The 21,371-nt window shown below is 39.2% G+C and overlaps 1 protein-coding gene across 2 annotated transcripts in view; it reads right to left on the reverse strand.

Moving 5' to 3' along the window:
• Window positions 1-21,371, reverse strand: part of LOC309489300 (uncharacterized protein) — a 71,207-nt gene that overhangs the window by 19,210 nt on the left and 30,626 nt on the right. The window contains exons 1-2 of one of the 2 annotated variants that reach the window (XM_082157973.1): window positions 11,463-14,831; window positions 8,377-10,020 (exon numbers count right to left, since the gene is read on the reverse strand). In XM_082157973.1, the coding sequence (XP_082014099.1) occupies window positions 8,377-10,020; window positions 11,463-11,609 (1,791 nt within the window). In that variant the 5' untranslated portion in view covers window positions 11,610-14,831. Of the gene's footprint in view, window positions 1-8,376; window positions 10,021-11,462; window positions 14,832-21,371 lie in introns of those variants that run through there. The other variant, XM_082157974.1, reaches the window with a different exon arrangement.

Consider the following 21,371-nt stretch of genomic DNA (forward strand, 5'->3'; position numbering starts at 1 on the left):
CTCAAAATGTACTTTCAATGCCTCTAAAACGAGGTTTCTTTTCTGCAAACGTTGCCACCAGCTGGTAGTTTACAATATCAAAGCTTAACTTTTAATGATCCAAGCAAATCCCAATGGGTCAAATCAAGTTCTGTCCTGTTCCAATTATAGATATATCAAATAATCTCTAGTTAAATGCATTTCTGAATGCTGTTTTGTCTTTCAAGATACAAATACACATTTGTACCATCACATACAGAGGCACTGACATGAAACAGAGCTAGCATGGTCACTATTAAAGTTACATAGGTTTGACATAACGGAGATATGAACAAACAAAAATCACCATCTAGGCTATACGTAAATGTACCATATCTGGCAAGCAGATACACTAGCGCTGTCAAACAGCCAGTCATCACTGTCAACACATGGCTTCATCACTGTCAACACAAGGCCGCGTTAGACTCAATCTGACATTTATATAACCCGCTTTAACACAAACACAGTGTCTAACCAAATCTAAAAGTCATCACACACGCGGCTGGTCATGTAGCCTAGTTTGTATAAACTGATGCTAAACATACAAAGAAAGCAGTGTAGCAACTTCAGCCCGGAATTATAGACTAAACAGGAATTTACAGTATAACGATACAGAGTAAAACGGTCTTTCCCGTTTGAAGCACTCGAGTCGACTGCTTGGCTTTTCCTGTGTTCAAAGACTGACTACAACACAAGTCAATAGCATTTGAGCATGGGATTTGAACAAGCATTTCATTGGTTGGAACTACTGAATGAACACACCCTTCACTGAACGAGTCATTTTTTTAAATGTGAATTTACAGACTCGAATCGGGGCTGAATGAAGCATCTCATTCATGAATGAGGAGATGACTCCTAGTAGGTTTGCAACGCAAATGATACAAAGGATAATAATACTTGTTTTCGGTAGTGAACAATGATTGACTTGGGTCAATGAGAAAATGTTTCACTGGCTAAAAGCACTCAAACAGACACTTGTCGTCGCCACCTACTGGCACAACGATGTAACTTGCAAGAAAGGGCACCTAAACTAATCTTTTTAGTGAATGGCATTGCATTAGTTACTATGGAAGCCCATTTCCACCACATACTGTAAGAATTTTTTTTTGCTTTGGTAAATCATGATATGAAAAGTCATAATTATAATACAAAAAAAGTTGCAATTATAATTTCAAAAAAAAATTAGATTATAACATACACATACCAATTAAGGAATAAAAAGTTAAAAGTATGACACTAAAAATTCTAAATTAAGTAAAAAGACAAAAAAGGTCATTTTCTGGTCAATTTTGGCTTGTCAATTATGATTTTTATCTTAATTTCGACAATTATGTCAATTATGTATGTCATAATTATGACTTTTTATCTCAGAATTATGACTTAGTATCTCATAATTTCATCTTTTTATGTCATAATTGATGATCATATGTGGTAGAAAAAGGCTACCATACATTACATGCTCTCCTTTTGGCTTTTAATCCTAGCACAGACTGACCACCAGATAGTATACAGTATGTGTCTATTGTCTTTACATTTAAGACTTAATTTACTAAATGCTTGAAAAGTGTGCTTATGCTGGCTTTCTTTAAGATAAACGTAATTTGCTTTGACAAACCTTCATACTGTAACTGAACACATCCTAAACGGAAGAAAATGACTAACAAGAACAGAGACGCTGTTTTTGCCTCAGTCCTGAATAAATCTGAGCTAGTCCATTGATATTAAACAATCAGAGTTCTTGTGTAGGTGGATTTATTTAGAGAGTGTGTATATTATTTAGATACTTTTAGAGCGTGTGTGTGTGTGTGTGTTAGTGTGTGTGTAGAGCAGCTCCCAGAATTCAGTCGCCAAGTCTGTCTCACTCTGTCTGCCTCCTGTCTGTCTCTCCCTTTCCGCCTCCACTTTCTCTCTCCCTCCTTCTTTCTCTCTCTGTTCTTCCCTCACCACTAAACTCGCATACTCTCTCTTTCCCAGCGACGCTCACTCACTATGCTTTTTCTGTATGTCTGCCTCATTCTCCTGTCTGGAGTCAGACTCTCTCAGTGTCTCTATGCTGACAATCTCCTCTCTCTCTCTCTCTCTCTCTCTCTAGCACCCCCCCCCTCCCTCCACAGTAAGTTGAAAAAATGAGAGAATTAAACATGAGCTGCCTTTGAACAGACAGAGAGTGAGCATTTGGTGCAGATGGATTTAATCGTTGCTGTTCTTGCTAAAACAGCAACATTACACGAACACACACACACACACACACACACACACACACACACACACACACACACACACACACACACACACACACACACACACACACACACACACACACACACACACACACACACACACACACACACACACACACAAAACAGAATCAGAGAGGATAGGTAAATGTATTTGACATTGACTGAGTGTACGTCTGTAGATTCTGGCAGCTGGAAATGTGAGTATGAAGAGCAGGAATATGCATTTGTATGTGTGGAAAAAGCAGGTCTCGGCTGCAAAACCCTTTCGTTCTCTTAATAAAATACTGATGAGGGCTTGGATTGCTGAATGTCCTCTCTATCTCTGTCTCTCTTTTCTGTCTCCTCTGGGCACAAAGCACAGAAGCTGACACAACAAGGCTTCTTTCTTGCACACACTGAATAAAATTAAAGGAGGCATTTAGTCTAAGACCTCCTTGTCAGTTTCATTACAATAAATCAAGATATCATTTGTGTCCTTAATATGAACTCTTCAGTAAGGGCTGGGCTGTAAGACATAACGGTTATGGTAGTTGATGCATCAGGAGACTAGACTAAAATAAAATATAAAATAAAATAAAACGTGATCCATTAGATCCAAATATTAAACTTTTAAGAGCCAAATGACTTGCTTCAGACAGAACACATTTTCTTACTTTAGCTTTTAACAACAGTCACTACTGAGTACTATGATGATGAGGTAATGCTTTGGTATATACTACAATGATTTAAGTTATATTAACTATAGGGTGGCTTTCTAGTTGTATTTAGTATAAATTAGCTCCAATTTGATGTTGTCACTCTAGTCATCCTGATTGTGTTTTTGTACCATTTATATATAACTCGAAACAAATGTCATTATATCTTATTACCACCTTATTGTTAAACAATAACCAACAGGCCTAATGTTTTAGTAAATAATTTCACTTTTCCTTTAGAACACTATTGTTTATAATAAAATATAATCATTCATTTATACACCAAAACTCTAAAGTGTATGAAACTACCTAACACAGAAATATTTCCTGGTTCATTTCGAATCAGAGTAAAAAACCAAAAATACTCAGGGTTTAGTGTGGGAGAGGGAGAATTTCCATTAATCTTTTTGACAGCTCATTTATAAGAATTGGTTCAGAAGAGTCATTAGTTCACGAATCGTAGTTTTACATGGACTATTACATCACACCGAATGACACATCAACTTTCTAAAAGTATTTAAATGTAAACTACCTAAGAACAAACACAAACACAAGCATGGCACAAACTCCTATTGATCAAATGTGGGCAAATGTGTTCTTGTGGCAGCAGTGACCTGTTCTCCCTTTGTCTATCTGTCTCGTATTTCTCTCAGACACATTTATGTACAGCTGACCCACTTAGAGCTTTTAAAAATGGTTAAAATCAGTGAACGTGCCCAAGCAGAAGAGAGGCGCAAAACAAGGTTAGACTCTCCACACCCTGCTGGGAAGATCGCTGTGGATGTGTGTGTGTGTGTGTGTGTGTGTGTGTGTGGTACTGGCATGAAATATTCTCTCCTGTGTACGTAGCCAACCCCCTCACCCCCCCACCACCACCACTTCAGCCTTGAAGGAAGGACATGAACACACAGACAAACAAGAGAGGGAAGACAGCGATTCATACATACCAACAGGGCTGAGTGGCGAGCAGTGTTGTTATTGTTTACTGAAACTAAAAATATTAAAATTCATTTTCGCTAATTGAAATAAAGTTGAGATCAAATAAATTAATTAATTGAATAACTGACTGTTGTAATGGTGGAAGAGAAGCTGTCTATGTTCATGAATTCATGCTATAAAGTGGGTACAATCAATACCCAGTCCTAACATAACCCTTAAAAACCGCCCCATGCACTCATCTTCTCAATTGTTTCTCACATAACAATGAGATTAAAATGGAGAGCAAATGCTTGTTTTTGCAAGGCATTCTTTCATATCAACAATACGTGCATTTAAATGCACTTTAAAAGTTTTGGTCAGAATAAAATAGCAATTTGACATACAAACACTCTAGTCCGACTAAAATCATACCAGCCTGTTTTTTACGAACTAACTAAAGACTTGTCGAACTAACAGACCTAGATAACACAATTGTACCACTGCTTTGCAGCATGTTTACACGTTAATCAGACCACAACTGACTTCAGTGCTGTGCGCTTGCTCTGAAAGATGTATATTTATTCTTACAAACTTTAATTATGCATTACGCCATGTACTTACACAGAGAGATAAACACTTTAGCTTAAGTATGCAAAACCCCGCTGTAGTGCCATTATGCACATGTAAAAGTACTTATTTGTGGTCAGATACCAAAGTCCGCAATCAACAGTCTCAACATGAACTTTTCATAAACAAAAGTCTCAACATTCAACATTCAATTCTTCAAAAACCAAATAATCTGAGTGTCAACAACTACCTCATTTGTTTCTATTTTTAATTTCTCCTAAGGACTTTTAGGATACATCAAAGTTGATACAGTAACAGTGTAGACAGCACAGTTCCTAACTGAACCCTCATCAATTCAACTCTTCAGAAAACCACGTCTCCACCGCGCCTCCTTCTGACCTCAGATTTACTGAGTCACTTCAACATCAATCTGGCACTAGGGAAATGGCATCAAAAGTCTCAAGTCATATGAACCATTCAGCTCAAAGCTACACCTGGCTTTCTCCAGAAAGCACTTAAACACCCAGAGAGGCCGATGACATGACAACACACAGACACACACAGACACACACACACGCGCGCGCACACACACACACACACACACACACACACACACACACACACACACACACACACACACACACACACACACACACACACACACACACACACACACACACACACACACACACACACACACACACACACACACACACACACCTCTAGGGTTATCCAATCTGTCACACCAAGTCACAGAGGAGAGCAAAAAGGGGGGGAGAAAAGAAACACAAAGAGATAGACTGAAACAAAGAATTTGTCACTGATGTCAAATAGGCAAGTAGAGAGAGGGATAAAAGTTTTTTTCCACGTCTAGATAACTGGAACTGACTACAAACAGACGTTAAGATGAGGAGAAAATGTGTTTGTTCTGTAATCTCACACAGATATGTAATTTCTCGATATTTAACCGCCCCTGCCACTCTCCACTCTCTCTATCGCTTCTTCCTGGTTTACAATTATTATTTCTTGGCTTTTTACAATAAACGAATCGCTCTGAAGTTTCTTTCTTACTTTCTCTAATTGAGGAGTGTCAGCGAGGTTACAAAGATAAAAAAGACACTCTCACTTCTGCTTTTGAACACACAGGCAAACAGACTTCCTCCACAAACTGTAAGCATGAGAGAGAGGAGAGAGAGAGAGAGAGAGAGAGAGAGAGAGATGTTCCGTAGGAGGAGGGAATCCCCACTTGAGTCAATGACTATAAGCTACTCCTGCTGGGAAAATACCTGTGTTGCTGTTGGGTTCTTGTGAATCATGGGTCTTGATAATAATCAAACTTTTGTTTTCTACTTGTTTGTGCTCCTAAAGGAAATAGAGGTACGTGTTCAGTTCATAATAAGAAGCGTCACAAAGTTTTACCAAACCAAACCATTACCCAACACTTTCCTATTAAGCATTTCTTATCTTATATAACTCGTTTATTACATCATATCAATATATACACCCACATAAAATAAGCTAAATAAACAAATCATTGAATATTTGTTATTGTTATGGTTCCAACTTGTGTTCTCCTGTCTTGTGTGTTCCTGGACTTTTATGTTATTTCCTGTTTTGCTCCATGTTTTGCAGTTCCTTGTTACGTTTAATGTTGATCAGTCTCCCCAGGTGTTTCTTATTAGCCACGCCCCCTTGTTATCGTGTTAAGCTTGTCTGCCTGTGTTATATAGCCCTTTGTTTCACTCGTTGAATGGACAGTCCCTGGTTTAGTGTGTTTCCTCCTGTTCCGTGTTTTCATTTGTTTTCACCAGTTACTTTGTGTTCGCACTTTAATAAATCTAACCTGCACGTGGATCCGCTTCACAGCCTGCTTCTTTGCCTGTCTCAAATGTTACAGTTATATAAATAAATGAAATTAAATAAATTATAAAAGCAAACTATACAACATTTAATTCAGAATGCCCACTATTAAAAATGACTCAAATATGTACACAAATCTAATCTAATAAACAAAAAAGACTGAGTTGAGTAGTTAAATTGAATCAAACTGAGTGTGTGTGTGGTCCTGGTAAACCCTACGTTATGGGGACAAAATGTCGCCACAAAGACGGCAATATATAAAATCCTTGAACTTTTGGGACATTTTTGGGTCCCCATGAGGAAAACAGCTTAGAAATTATATAAGTGATGTTTTTTGCTGAAAGTTTTTTGTGAAAGGTAGGTTTAGGGGATATAATGCACAGTTTGTACAGTTTAAAAATCATAATGTCTATAGAATGTCCCCATAAAACATAAAAACCCAACCTGTGTGTGTGTGAGAGAGAGAGAGAGAGAGAGAGAGAGAGAGAGAGAGAGAGAGAGAGAGAGAGAGAGAGAGAGAAAGAGCTAGTCAGTTTGGGGGATAGAAGGTTTGAGTCCCTCTTTAGTTTGCAACCATGCATGCCAAGACACTAAAGAAACTGGCCCCCTTTTCTCTTTCTTCCTCAAATCTCCCTCTCCTCTAAAATTCATTATCTTTTATTGGTGTGATGAAAGAGGACTGCTGGGCTCAAAGAGGGGGACTCTGTCTTCAAACAGACCGCCACGCAGGGAGACAGAATGCACAGCGGTACTTTGAAACTCTATAGTTTTCTCTTTAGCGTGGATACACAAACACACACACACACACACACACACACACACACACACACACACACACACACACACACACACACACACACACACACACACACACACACACACACACAGCCCCAAAGTCTTTTCTCTTCACTGCGTAAACAAACTCACACAAACTCTCACTTCAGAGCAAACAAATAGTTTTCTCTCAGTTAGCACAAAACAAAACTTAAAGTGTGCCTCTTTTTCTTCTCTTTCTTTCCACCAAAATACAAAAACTTAAATCATCAGACATCAAACACTAACAGGACAAGTATAAAAACAGTAATTTCAGCCCTATCCTAATTAACAAAGATGGGCTGAGCATGTTCAGCCTCTTAGCATGAATGCTACTCGTATACAAAGACTCACATTCCTTCACTCTATGTTCAGCTGTCCATTCAATTAACCTTTGGGGCTTCCTAACTGCCCCCTTATACACACATCAGAGTTGGAACACCCACTCCCCTCCCTTCCCATGGCACACACCACAGGGTGCCCACTCCACTCCACCTTTTAGAAACAGTCTATAAAGTGAGCATACCCAAAGCTCCACAAGCTAATGGAAAAACACAGGACTGTACATCCCCCTGTACATCTTATATCTTGGGATTTTTAATAATGTAATTCCAGAAGCCCTGACTAAAACAACTTGTGTCTCTTTTTCAATGCACTAAATCATCTGTTGAAAATTTTAGACACATTGCAGTCTGTGAAAATAACAACTACTGAAGTCATCTATTGCCTGCACTTAAAGGTAAAGTGTGTCAGTTCTGCACTGTTAGAGGCGCAAAAATAGTCTCTTTACACCCTTGCTCCTGTCTGCTCCCGTAGTTTTGCCCTAAACTCACACAACAGCCAGAAAATGACATGGTGGATAACTCGTACAAAAATAGTAATGTTTTGAAATCATCTAAGAGCTAAAAGGTTACAGTTTGGATGGTCAACTCAAGAACAGCTTAATTTCATTTGTTTCTGTACATTAACCTGGGATAGAAAGAGAAGATATTTTAACAGTGAAAAATGTACCTGCCCCACCTATACACTATATTGAAACTTGTATAAACTTCCAGAGACTGTTCTTTATTCAATGTTTTTCCCCCAATTTTTAAAAACACCTCAAGTTACACATTGGGAAAACACTAATCCTCAAGGTTACAAAACTCCTAAAGCTCATACTGAGAGTTGACTTTAATACAACCTGTCTGATATTATTTGCGAAATATGTTTTGAAATATATGACATTCCACACATCAGTTTAACAAGCAAGTGATGGTACTCACATCTCTGCAGTGAGGCACGATACCACCAGTCGGCATCCCCCTTTGCATGCGCTGTGGCAGAAGATGTCCATGTCCTGTGGCCGATGTGGGCGTTGTGGGCTGCATGCTAGCATTGCGGTATCCTCCCACAGCTAGAGGACCCAGTTTGCCCACAGAGGGATCGGGGTCAAAATGTCGTAATGGCTTGGTGTTATTGAAGGAGTACGGTTCTGTACCCATACCAGCTGTGGAGGTCTTGTTTAGTTGCAGTTGTGAGGGTTTGCCCTGCGCCTGCATGAGGAGCTTGAGGCTACTGGGTGGTGGCTGGTTGGATGTGATGGCCTTGAACAGCTGACTAGACATTGCAGGTGCTTGATTATTTTGTGAGTTGAAAAGATGTCCTTGTGTGGGAGGTTGTGTTCCTGGTTGACATTGCCCAGCTGGGCTCGGATGTTTATCTGGTCTGTAAGGAGGTGATGGTCGAGTGTTGTTTGATGTTGGGGCCACGCCAGTAAGATAACTTGCCTGAGAACCTTGGATTGCAGTGCCTGAAACTCCTGGTGGGGCATTTCCAGACAGAAGGCTGTTCTGCGGGCTAAAAGGGGGCTGAGCAATTGCTGGGCTGGCAAGCTTTTCTGGCCTGTAGGGTGGTGAAGGTCCGTTGGATGGGGCTGGAGCCATGCTAGAGATTAGAGAGCTCTGGGGGCTCTGAATATTACCTGCTGGGCTGAAGGGCTGCTGATGAGGTGATGAGTTAGGCAGTTTATCCCCTGGTCGGTAGGGTGGAGAGGGACCAGCCCAGGAAGTACTCTGCTGGCCCAATCCAGACAACCCCGACTGTGTAGGTGGGGGACCAGCACTGTTGTTAGAATGGTGCTTACTATTTGACGCCATCTGCTGAAGCTGTTGGGCCCGGGACACCTCATGCCAGTTGGACCCAGCACGGCTTGACAGGGCGGCAGAAAGCATGGGTGATCGTGCTTGATTTTGCCCTTGTGAGGAGGACGACGATAGGGGTGATGCTGAGAGTGGAGACGGAACTGGTTTGGAAGGGTGTGGTAGCGTATATGGTGCCCCAGCAGGACTTGGACCCACTTGAGGGGAACCAGCTTGAGAGAAACCAGGGGATTGAGTGAGGTGGGCCTCCAGGTGCGACTGTCTCTGTGGGGATCGTTTAGGGGTGCCGTTACCTTCCGGGTGGACAAAACCTCCAGCACTACTTGCCTGGTCATCACTTTCTTTTCCTAAGATCTTGTCAATGTCAAGCTCTGGTAAAGAGGGATCAGGATTCTTTGTAAGTTCATCTAAAATCTCCTGCAGTTCCTGTTCCACTGAAGGTGTGGCAGAACTCCCATTTGGGTTGAAGCCCCCTGAGCCTCCCCCAGTCCCCGGAGTTGATCCAGGACTAGTGTTCGGGGGTACCGAATACGGAGAGCCCAAATTGTTGTTGTTACTGTTCAGTCGGTTAGCTTCCAGAACACCCCCCTGGTTGCCCATCCCAGAGGGGAACGGGGGCTGAGGGTAGCTGGGGCCCATTGCCAGGGTGACATCCTCCAGACATAGTCGTTTGCCACCTCCCTGGGTCATAGACGTGTCAGAGACCCCGTTTAGCGATGCAGAACTCTCGACGGCCCCAGTCAATTTCCTCTTCAGGGATCCTGGCAGCTGTGGAGAAACAGAAAGACACAGGCTTATTATCACTGCAAGTTGCTTCAAAGAGAACAGAATGATGAACGTCATAATAAAAAAATCTAAATAAACAAAGGATTGCCAATCAACCAGAATTGTGTAACATCGGCTGATGGTATGTGACAACATATACTAACAGTCTAAATCTGGACATTCGCTCATATTTCTCAAGTATATATTTAGGTTTTTTGGCAACAACTTAATTAATGTTACTATGAGCCGACTGGTCTGTTACTGCCCACAAATGGTCTGTAGGGATCTCAGGGGTCTATCTTTCAAACATTACCAGTATGAATGCCTGTTTCCAAAATTGGCTTTTTTGGGTCTGAGCCTTCCAAGGGCCCAGCTGTTGTCCTATGGTGCCAGAAGTGGGATCATTCAGCAGACCGTTTCCATTAGTGCGTGGGTCAAACGCCTGAACGCCTTCTCTCTTACCCCATCCTCCCAATTCCAATGCCCTCTGGAGAGGCCTCTTAGCAGATTAAGACTAAAGAGCCACCAATCAAAAGCAGCTCATTCACATTCAGAATGAAGATGTTTGCAAACTCGCAAATCACATAATATAAAAGTCAGAGTCAGAATATTTTTTTTAGGAGTGTGGCCTCCAAGAAATTCCTATTATCAAAGCAAAGCATTGAATAAAACTAAAAATAGAATGCTGGTAAGCTCAAATAAAGAGTGTTCATTCTGGTCTTACAAAATAAACCAGAAAACGCAGTAATAGCTGTTTCAGTTCATGAGAGCAACACATTTTTTGAATTTTTTGAATGAAAACCACTTTATTGTTTAAGAGACTAGTGGACTACCACAATAGAGGGACAAAAAGGCATAGAAAGAGAGAGAGAGTTGGGTTGGGTAGCTGGAATGAGTGTAGTGGATTTTAGTCCCAGTGCAGCAAGAAATCCTGTGTGATCCATGCTACTTTTAACCTTATAGAAGATTGAGAAAGAGAGAGAGATGAATAAAGAGAGACCTCCTAAGAAACAGATTCTTGACGGGATGAATAATTTACTGTAACATTCCAGCTGCAGAAGAATGTGCAGTATTTTTTGTGCAGAACTTCTGCATTCTCTCTATTTTATGTTGATTTTGACACCATTATCCATTTTAAAGCTCTTTCTTAGACTTGTAAAAGCCATTGGAAAAAACATTACAGAATATTGCCTTGTACATATCATATAGAAAAAACATTATTGACAGCTCCCTACATTGTATCCATTTAGATACGATACAGGAATAAATAAACACTACACCTCACGCCCTTCCCAAGAAGCTGGCTTGTGGACACTGCTAGTCCACTTCCTACAAAAGCACCCTTTCCTCCTTTCTCTTCCTTCATCCCCCACCCCCTTTTTATCTAGGAGGTTTTCCCACATAGATTCCTCTCCATCTAGAACAATGGAACTCTGGAGACACACCTTCCCCGGCATCGCCAAGCTGTCTGCGCAGTCCACCCTGCCATGCGTATATGTGTCTGTGTTTGAAAAAGAGACAGTGTGAACACGTGACGTAAAGGAAGAATGTCTGTGCATGTGTAACAGAATATGAATTAATGCAGCCTTCATTTTAGAGCCTGTATTCTCACTGACACACACGCACACACAATCCTCCCTCTAATGGATGCCAATTTCACCCTGAGTAAACACATCAATACAGACACATCGACTGTCTCTCTCCCTCTCTCCCTCTCTCCCTCTCTCTCTCTCTGCTGGAGGGACGCCTTTCATTCGGTAGCGATCGGATTTGTCCCATTATGACTGACACAACCATCTGTCAGCACAGAGAGCGCTGGCAAAAGAGAGAGAGAGGGAGCAGACCTATCATCCACACTGCTGTGCATATTCCTCATAATTATGGCTGGTAAGGCATACACATCTGATTGCATTGTTCTGATTCTCATTAAAGCTACACTGCATACACAACACACACAATGAATACACAATCACACATACATTCAAACAGGACGCTAAACAAACAGAATGGTACAGTGATGAGAGTGGATTAATAAATTAGTGCAGTCTGAGTGTGTGTAATGGTAGATGTCAATCATTGGGATGATGGATTTGTTGGATATTGAGATTAAAATAAAAGTCATCAAATAGTACCCGAGACCAAAGTGTCAATTAGCACAATGCCCAGAACAAATACTACCGCTACCACCACCAAAACTAAGAAAATTTACATTTCAGGATTACACGACACAACGGACCACCACTACTACTACGTAACCAATAAACACCAACAAAAAACACAGAAATGCACACTGGTATGTTTATTGGACATGATTCCACGTCAAAACCATGATTGAGATCAGGTGATATAAATGACATTTGGTTCCGTTAGCTATTCTCGCATGTGCATTCTTCCGTCAATGTATACTGTACAAATTCTAACAGAGTTCCCTCATTTACTTATTCAGAAGGACGGCAACACCGCAACAGAAACTACAGCACGACCAGTTTAGTTCAATTTACAAGAATTGATTCACTTTGATTCACCAAAAAGAATCAGTTCAGTAGAGTCACTTGTTCTGTAGTGAATCAATAACATACAGCTCAACCAATTTAGTTTGATTCCCAAACAAATGGCTAATAAGCAGTTGGTTCTTATTAGCAAATCCAACACATACAGCACAACCAAACAACATTACTCATTGCTTAACTACCACAGTCCGAGGTGTTTTTGGAGAAATTAACAATTTAGAAATGAACTAAATTTACTATAACTATTTCCCAGAACTGTAGTAACTGTCACACATCCGTCATTCAACAATATATAATCACTATTTTGTTTTGCTTTATTATCAGATTTTTGATTTAATTGCAGATCCTTTCTAATATTCTCCCGGGGATCTTGAGCACTTGCGCACATGCACACACTTCAAAAACGGCTCTTTCACTATCTTGACAAACTTAACGACAGAATGAAATTTCATACATACACAATATTTTTTATATATATGCGGCTTCTAATTAAAAAGTCTATGTAAAATTATTATTGGCACTACTACTACTACTGATCTTCTTATACTCCAACTGTATACCCAATTCTGCATGTCCTTTGATGCTGTACTATGATATCTGTCTCTTCACCGTTCATTCCTCTTGTGTCTAGACCTGGCTGTCATGTCCACACACACAGCTTTCCATGACGGCTGCTATCGATCAACCTCTGCAACTGCTGATTATTCAACCATGGTGTCCCTGTCTGTGCAGTCATCTGAAACGAATCAATGATTCAGAAGCTTTTGGCCTCTTCACAGATGCCAAGACAAAGTTATGGAATCTTTGACACGTTATTATTTTAAATGATTCACTCAGTAATTCATACAGAGACAAAATGATTGATTTATAAAAAGTTAGTTTAACCAACAGCTTCAACCACAACCATTAATCAACTGACCAGATTGTTTTATGTTATTTTATAATGTTCATCATTACTCAATATGCAGTGACTAATTAGAAAAAATAAATTTGACTCATTGAACATTGCTGGCTCCAAAAATATCCACTTTTAGTTTGAGGGTGCAGAAGGTTATCTGTGCAATGATTAAGAGGAAGATTTTGAGAAAAGCTACTGCTACCCATACGTTTCACTGTACAACAAGGGTAATTAAGGACAGTCCCTCTTGTTAGAGAACACAGAAACAGGATGAGTGTGTGTGAGAGAGAGAGATAGAGATACAGAGTAGGGAAGGGAGAGGGTTTGTGCCAAGGGAAACAAAATGGGAGGGGTCTGGAGACACTTTTTGCACATGAACAGAGTTTCGTCTCATAGACCAACATAAACACGCCTAATGTGTGTGTGTGTATGTGTGTGTGTGCCGGAAAACACAGTGAACCTCTCATACGCTCACCAAGACAAACACCCTTGAAGAGGTGCTGAGATAGGCAGAGGTACAGATCCCTGTGGGGAAATTAAACCCTAAAATGTCATTGTTTAGTCAACTTTATTTCTTCCGTGGAACACAAAAGATGACTTTTTGATGAATATCCTGATAATTCATTTCAATATAAAATAAGTGAATGTGTATTAGGGCTGAAGGCTCAAAAATGATAAAAAAAAAAAAAAAAGGCCCCATAAAATTAGTCCACATGACTTCAAACAGACTGACGTTTAAAGTCGACATGAAATCAAAATTGACCCTTTTTACTTTGTTAGTGCACATTACTAGTCTTGTGGAGAACAATTAATACACAGAAAAAAATTGTTTGCCGTGGTAATCTTTAATCAAAATCTGAAAAGTTACTTCCGGTCTGGAATTGCGTTCCTTTTCTGATGATGTGAAGTTTGACGGCTTGGGTTGAAAACGCTTAACCACTCCCCTCCAACCGTCAGTCTGCTATGAGCGAAACATGAGGAGAGGAGGAGCGCTAAAGTGAAACCCTGCCCTCTGTTCAATATTACGTTTCACTTGGAAATACGTCACAACACTGGAGAAAAGTCATTTGCAACTTCCGGTTCACACAGACTCTAAGTTGTTTTTCACTGAAAATCTTGTTATCTGCACTTGTTTGTTATCTTGGCACTTCATTGAGATTTCATGAGAGAAGCAGTGATATCAGATTTGTGACCAAATTGTTGTTCTGAGTCAGATATTTTCAATGAATCATTTGATACAGTTCACATCACGGTCATGATTTGAAATCATTTTATGAATTATGCAATCGCATTTATGAAACAAACTGATCTGGTTCTTGAGTTGGACTCACTGACTCAATGATCCGGCCATAGTGGTTAACAGCTTAATGGAGAGGACGATTATCTGTGAATATTCTAAAAAACGACTTAAAGGGATAGTTCACTTTGAAATTAAATTTTGGTATGTTTTAGCTTACCTCAAGGGCATCCAAGATGTAGGTGTCTTTTTTTCCACAGTAGTTTTAATTTTGATATTTTTAGGTCAAACCGTTCTTGTCTGTCAGTCATATAATGCAGGTCGATGGTCACCACCTCAAAGAGCATGCACAATAGAAGTCGCCTTGGCTACGGCAGTTCATTGGAACAAAACCGTAGCCAAGGCGACTTCTATTGTATATATCTATATCCGCCCGCACTCTCAGATCACTTGGACGTGGCTGTGTACAAGAGGTAAAAACGATATAAATACTGTTCGTTTTCTCACACAAACCGCTCGTTTCGTGTCTTGGGCCATCAATGTGTACTTACGATGGGGAATTGTTTAATTTGGACGATGGGGAATTGTTTTAATTTGGACTCTGCATTATATGACTGACAGACAAGAACGGTTTGACCAAAAAATATCAAAATTGAAACTACTGCGGAAAAAAAGACACCTACATCTTGGATGCCCTTGAGGTAAGCTAAAACATACCAAAATTTTATTTCAAAGTGAACTATCCCTTTAAATCTCAATATGTTCCTCACCAAACCCCTATCACATGACTTGAAACATATAGGTACAATATGGATCATTTAAAGCAAACGTTGATGTTTTTTTTGTGTGTGTCATTTTGTAGCTTAAAAGCCCCAGTTCTCATTCATTTCTATTATTTACACTACCGTTAAAAAATTTGCGGTTGGTAAAATTTTGTTTTGTAATATTTTTAAAAGACGTTTATTATGCTCACAAAGGTTCTATTTATTTGATCAAAAACACAATAAAACAGTATTATTGTGAAATATTATTACAATGTAAAATATAGTAAATATATTTTAAAATGTTTTGTTTAATAAATACATTTATTAAATAATATATTTTAAAACATTTAAAATAAATGTAAAATTAATTCCTGTGATGGCAAAGCTGAATTTTCAACATCATTACTCCAGTCTTCTAGCCTGGAAATGCAGACCTAAATCTAAAAGATTAATGGTCTGGCGTTGACTAATGAAAATCGGCCAACTCGAGGGGCGGCACCAAGCATGCATTTGAAAATCTCACTGCACGCAATAGGATAACACTACGACCAATCACAACAATAAACCCCATACGCTTAGCTACCAGCGGAGCTAACTGGTAGATTATACTCTTACCGTATCTGGTCGGCAAAACAGCAAAAACATCCTTCTTGCAAAGGAACGATTCGAGCGGCGTCTTCTGTTCCTGTTTTAGATAAAAAGCCAAGTCTAACTCGTTCATTGTAGCGACCAAAGCCGTTTCAAACAACTGGTGTTCATCCATAGCCATCTTGCAATGTTTACAAATGACTTCGACATCACAGCGCTGTCGTCATCTGTTTAGCTCGCCTCTGGCCCGCCTATATCAGATAACCCGATGTGATTGGTGCAGCTCAGATCGAGGGGCATATTTAATGAGCATTGTTACTCGACACCAGAGTAACTCGCTGAGCAAATTCAACTTGTGCTCTCGTGAGAACTCTGGTTTACCAGGGTACCAGTATTCAGTGACACATGATTCTTCAGAAATCATTACACTATGTTGTTGTTTTTTTTGTTTTTTTTACAAGAACAGCATTTATTTAAAATAGAAATATTTTGTAACAATTTTTATGTTTTCAATATGTTCTTGAATGAAAGTTGCTGGCGACTAACGACCAACTCTTGCTTGTATACTATTGTGTACTGTATGTTCATTTAGATTTGTTTGTCATCTTCGCTTTTTTCCGCGATTCTTTTGCTTTGCTTCAGCTATGATAAAGAGACATCCACTCTTGCATTGAGTGTTTGTGCATTTTGAGGGCGGAGCAATGAAAGGGAGGGGTGTGTTTGTTTGGGCTGACCTCAAATATCAACAGTGTTTCTCAGAAATCGCTTATTGCACCTTTATGTCAATAACATTTCAAATGAGAGGATTTCAATTTGGAACTTTGACATTTCATACGAGCACTGTTTTGCACTTAAAGAAAAAGTCACAAATACTCAGGGAGCAAAAGCAGACTTTTAGCATGCAATTTAACAAGCGTTTTAAATGGAAGAGAGGTGAAACGGGGTGAAAGAAAACCTCTCCTTTCTGAATAAGCCATCTCAAAGAAATCAGTGTGCTTGTGTGACAGGGAGGGGAAAGGAAAACAAGCGACTTCCCAGCGCAAGTAAACGAGTTTGTGCATATTTACACACAGGCGAACAAGAGAGCAAACTTACACGCTACCTACGCACAGACCTGCATGCACACAGAGGTAGTAGCCCTGCTGAGATTAAAAGAGCAAGCTTTCTTCATTTATCTCTTTTCCCTCTGCACTCTTTTTCTCTTTCTCCCTCCCTCCTTCCCTGTGGCATGTAATGGTATGCCAATCATCATTACTGTTTCCATTGTTGTGCCCTTAATTACCGCTGCCTCTGCGATGCCACTGTCATCTAGATATGCTAATAAACAAAGAATAGCCCGCCAGCCATGCGCCACTGCGCTAGTGTGAGCGTGCGCCGTGTGTATGTGTGTGTTTGTGTTTGTGTCTTCTGCTCGGCTCTGGTGATGGTTTCTGCCTCCAACTTTGTCTTTTGCAGCACAAACATAAACACTCATCTTGCACACACACAAACAAGATGACCTTGCAAATAAGCATTTGTTCAGATGTGACATGTCTAGTTAGATAAATGTTAACTAATGACTAACTTTTTTTGTTACTATATTAATGATAGTTTGCCAAATAAAGTGTTAAACGTTACATTCGTTTACATTTATGCATTCAGCAGATGCTATTGTCCAAAGCGACGATCAAAACTGAACTTGTAATATTAGCATTGTTAGCACCACTGCCTGAGTTAAAGTAGTCTACATAAACTTGAAATGCTAATATCTTCCAATCAATAAAACTAGTCAGATACAATAGACGTAATGAAAAGTAGAGTTTCTCTATTATATTTGACACATGAAGCTGGAAATATAATAGAGCTTGATTAGTAATTCATCTCAACAAAGATAAATAAATCCAACTCTCCACAAATAAACGGAGATTTCACATAAAAAGGATCACACTGATTTCGTTGAAGCATTTTAAAAAGGGGGCAAAATTAGTAAAATGTCATTTTGTTCTACATTGTAAATAATAAATAAATATCAGCAAACATAATATGAAAATCATAATGGAACCGGGAACATTTTATTTGCAGGATTCTTTGATGAATAGAACATTCAAAAGAACGGAATTTATTTATTTTTTAAAATATTTGTAACGTTACAAACGTTTTTACTGACACTTTTGATCAATTTAATGCATCCTTGCTGTATAAAAGTAGGCTATTTCATTTCTTCCAAAAAAATAATCTTACTGACCCTAAACTATTGACCTGTAGTGTAACTGCCAAATTTGCATTTAAAAAATGTATGTATATAAACTCTGTATTGCCAAAGTACATTTCTAAAGGAATAAGGATGCACCGATATGAACATTTTGGCCGATACCAATAACCGATAACTTTGAAAGCCGATAACCGATATATTGGCCGATAAATCTAAATCCAAATTTTTTAAAAATTTGTAAGAGCCTGATTACAAAAACAAAAAAGTCTCAACATTAAAATCCATGTCCCAAGCGCACAATTATAATATTCTCATCATAATTTTGTGTAGCCTATATGACAGACTTGCGCTGCACATGTTGCACTTAACTGTTTTTCTTTTTGAAGGGAATCATATTTCAAGCAATTCAAAAACATAATGGAGAACAGTGCAGAAGTCTCAGCTGAAGGATATAATCCATTATTTATTGGCTTTAATATATCTGCCAAATTTTCTTATCGGGCCGATAACGATAACATAAAAAATTATCAAATATCGGTCAATACCAATATGGTGGCCGATTTATCGTGCATCAATATAAAGGGAAATACCTAACAATCACTTATTAATACTGTCATTTTAGCAGACATTTTCTTACCCAAAGTGACTAACAGCACATTTATTGCAGGGATTCTTCCCTCCAGAGCAGCCCAGGGTTAAGTGCCCTCGCTCAAGGGCACACTGGTGATGGGGGATGCCAGTAATTCTGCAGTTCATGAACCACTAACCGATGGATTACTAGCCCTGATCTTCAATCTCTAAGCTACCACCACCCCCATAACACACAGAAACCTGCAATGCTGTTCAAATCTTAATTAGAAAGCGATAATTGTGTGGATAATTGAATAAGGAGATAAACTGATTACAATTTATGTGCAGTCATTTATCTTGAATCTAATCTAAACACTATAGTGTGACTGATTTAGCAACTGTCTTACCATATGATTGAATATTACACCATATTAGGAAAATTGTCTCAAGCATTTCATGTTTTTGTAGCCTATTTGCAATCAGCTGGTATTTATTCCTCCTACCATATGACAACTATGTATATTATATCTCTAAATCATACCTATATATGACAGTGTAGAATCTATATGTATAAATATAACAGCCTGTTTTGTATAAACAGGTTTGTACATACATCGTCTACAAGTGTAGTATGCACGTCTGTAGCCGAAATGTATGTTAACACAGTCATTGATAATGTGTGTGTGTGTGTCCAGATGTGTAACGACAGGTGAGGTAGGTTTCAGACAGGATAAAGGGGATTAGAAGAGCGGGGAGTGAGCCCTTCCCCAACACCCCAGAGAGCGAGAAAGAGAGGAAATCCCCATTAAAACAAAGAAAGACACATTTTTTGTTCTGTCGACCATGTAGATCACACTCAAAAAATGTCCAACAAGTGAACTAATCGGCATAAATAAAGACATGTTCACCCCTCTCACACTTGTATATCACCTTAAAATAATACAATCCCACATCCTTGATACTGATTAGTCAAGACACTAGTCGGCCTACAGGTCTTATTGACCATATGACCAAATCACACTCTGCTCATTGGGTTCATTTCTCGTTCACTCCCACCATTCAGAAAAAAGTCAATGTCTATATATTACAGGCTTGAAATGAGCACACAGCAGGGCGACACATACAAGCTCATGTGTGAGAAGTCGTCCTTGAATTCTCATCAGGAGGGAGAGAGAGAGTGAGATTTAGATAACTGGGGCACTTTTACTCTGAGTCACAGCTTGTTTTTCTTTCCTTTCTCGATAATCACTCTCATACCACTCTCGTACGTGTCAATGTTTGTTTGTGCACCTTTAGGATGTTTTTCCGGTTTTGATTTCAGTAAATGACGAACAACAAGTGACAGAGAGATCAGACTGAGGGAATACCCTAAACGCTCTTTCCGCTCACTTTCTCTACACTGTCGTAATTAGAATCTTTGTCCTGCTTTCCAGTAAAAATATCTAAACAATCGTTAAACAAGATTTATTCACCTGATAAGCAACACTACTGCAGAAAAGCTAACACTGCATAAAGGTGTAAAAAATGCAACAACAAAAAAAGTGTTTTCCAGTAAAATCATCTTTTGAGAAGATAAAAAAAGGTAAATGCACCTGATAAAAAACACCTTGTAATATATTAATAATAAAGAATATCAGTGGCGTTTTCCAGCAAAAAATATTCGAATTTCTATGGCATGCTTTCTAGTAAAATCATCTTTTTAGAAGATAAAGCAACACCTGATAAGCAACACAGCATAAAATATTAAGGCTCATTTATTTTTATTTTTATAAATTAAGCACAAGAAAGTAAAAAACAATACTTAATATCTTGCACAGTTTTGTTTATTAGGTGAATTTATCTTGTTTATTGTGTAACAAAAATATGTTTTCACTGAAAAACAAGACAAAAATACTCATTTAACATTTTGCAGTTTAAACACACTGACACCAAACCAAGCCATTCCATCTGTTATTTTTCTCTAATAAAAGCATGACTGTTATTTAATTTACTTATTGATACAGAATAACAATCCTAATCACAGAGCTAGAGCGATAAACACACACACACACACACACACACACACACACACACACACACAAACAGTCTCTGAGTGCCGGAAGGTCTGAGCGCTCATTGCTGTGTTCAATGAATGTCAATGAACTTGCGAGGAACGAGCGAGTGAGAGGAGAGAGACAGATGCACAGCCTTTTCATAGTGAAAGATAAACGTAGGACAAAGACAAAAGGAAACGGGAGAGAAAAGAAATGCAAGACAGCCCGTCTTTGTTTGGATATGCGTGCATGTAGGCACATCTGTGTTCACGCAGATAGGAAGTGTTCATTCAGTGTGTGGTTTTTTTTTTGTTTTGTGTGTGTGCTGCATTTGTTAGTCATCTTGACCAAACGTACAGCGATCCCCGTTGTCTTCCTCAGCCCATTTTAACGTCCATCCAAGCACTTTTATTAATAAAACAGGAGAGAGATAGAGTGTGCGTGAGAAAGTGTGTGTGTGGCTATATATAAGAGCAGCTGCAGGGTAGGGCTAATTTAGCAGCTCTGCTAGTCTCACTGGACACTCCAGCTGCGTCAAAGCAATGACACACACACACACACAC

This window comes from Leuciscus leuciscus (genome assembly GCF_965113295.1).
Source record: "Leuciscus leuciscus genome assembly, chromosome: 2".
NCBI lineage: Eukaryota > Metazoa > Chordata > Actinopteri > Cypriniformes > Leuciscidae > Leuciscus > Leuciscus leuciscus.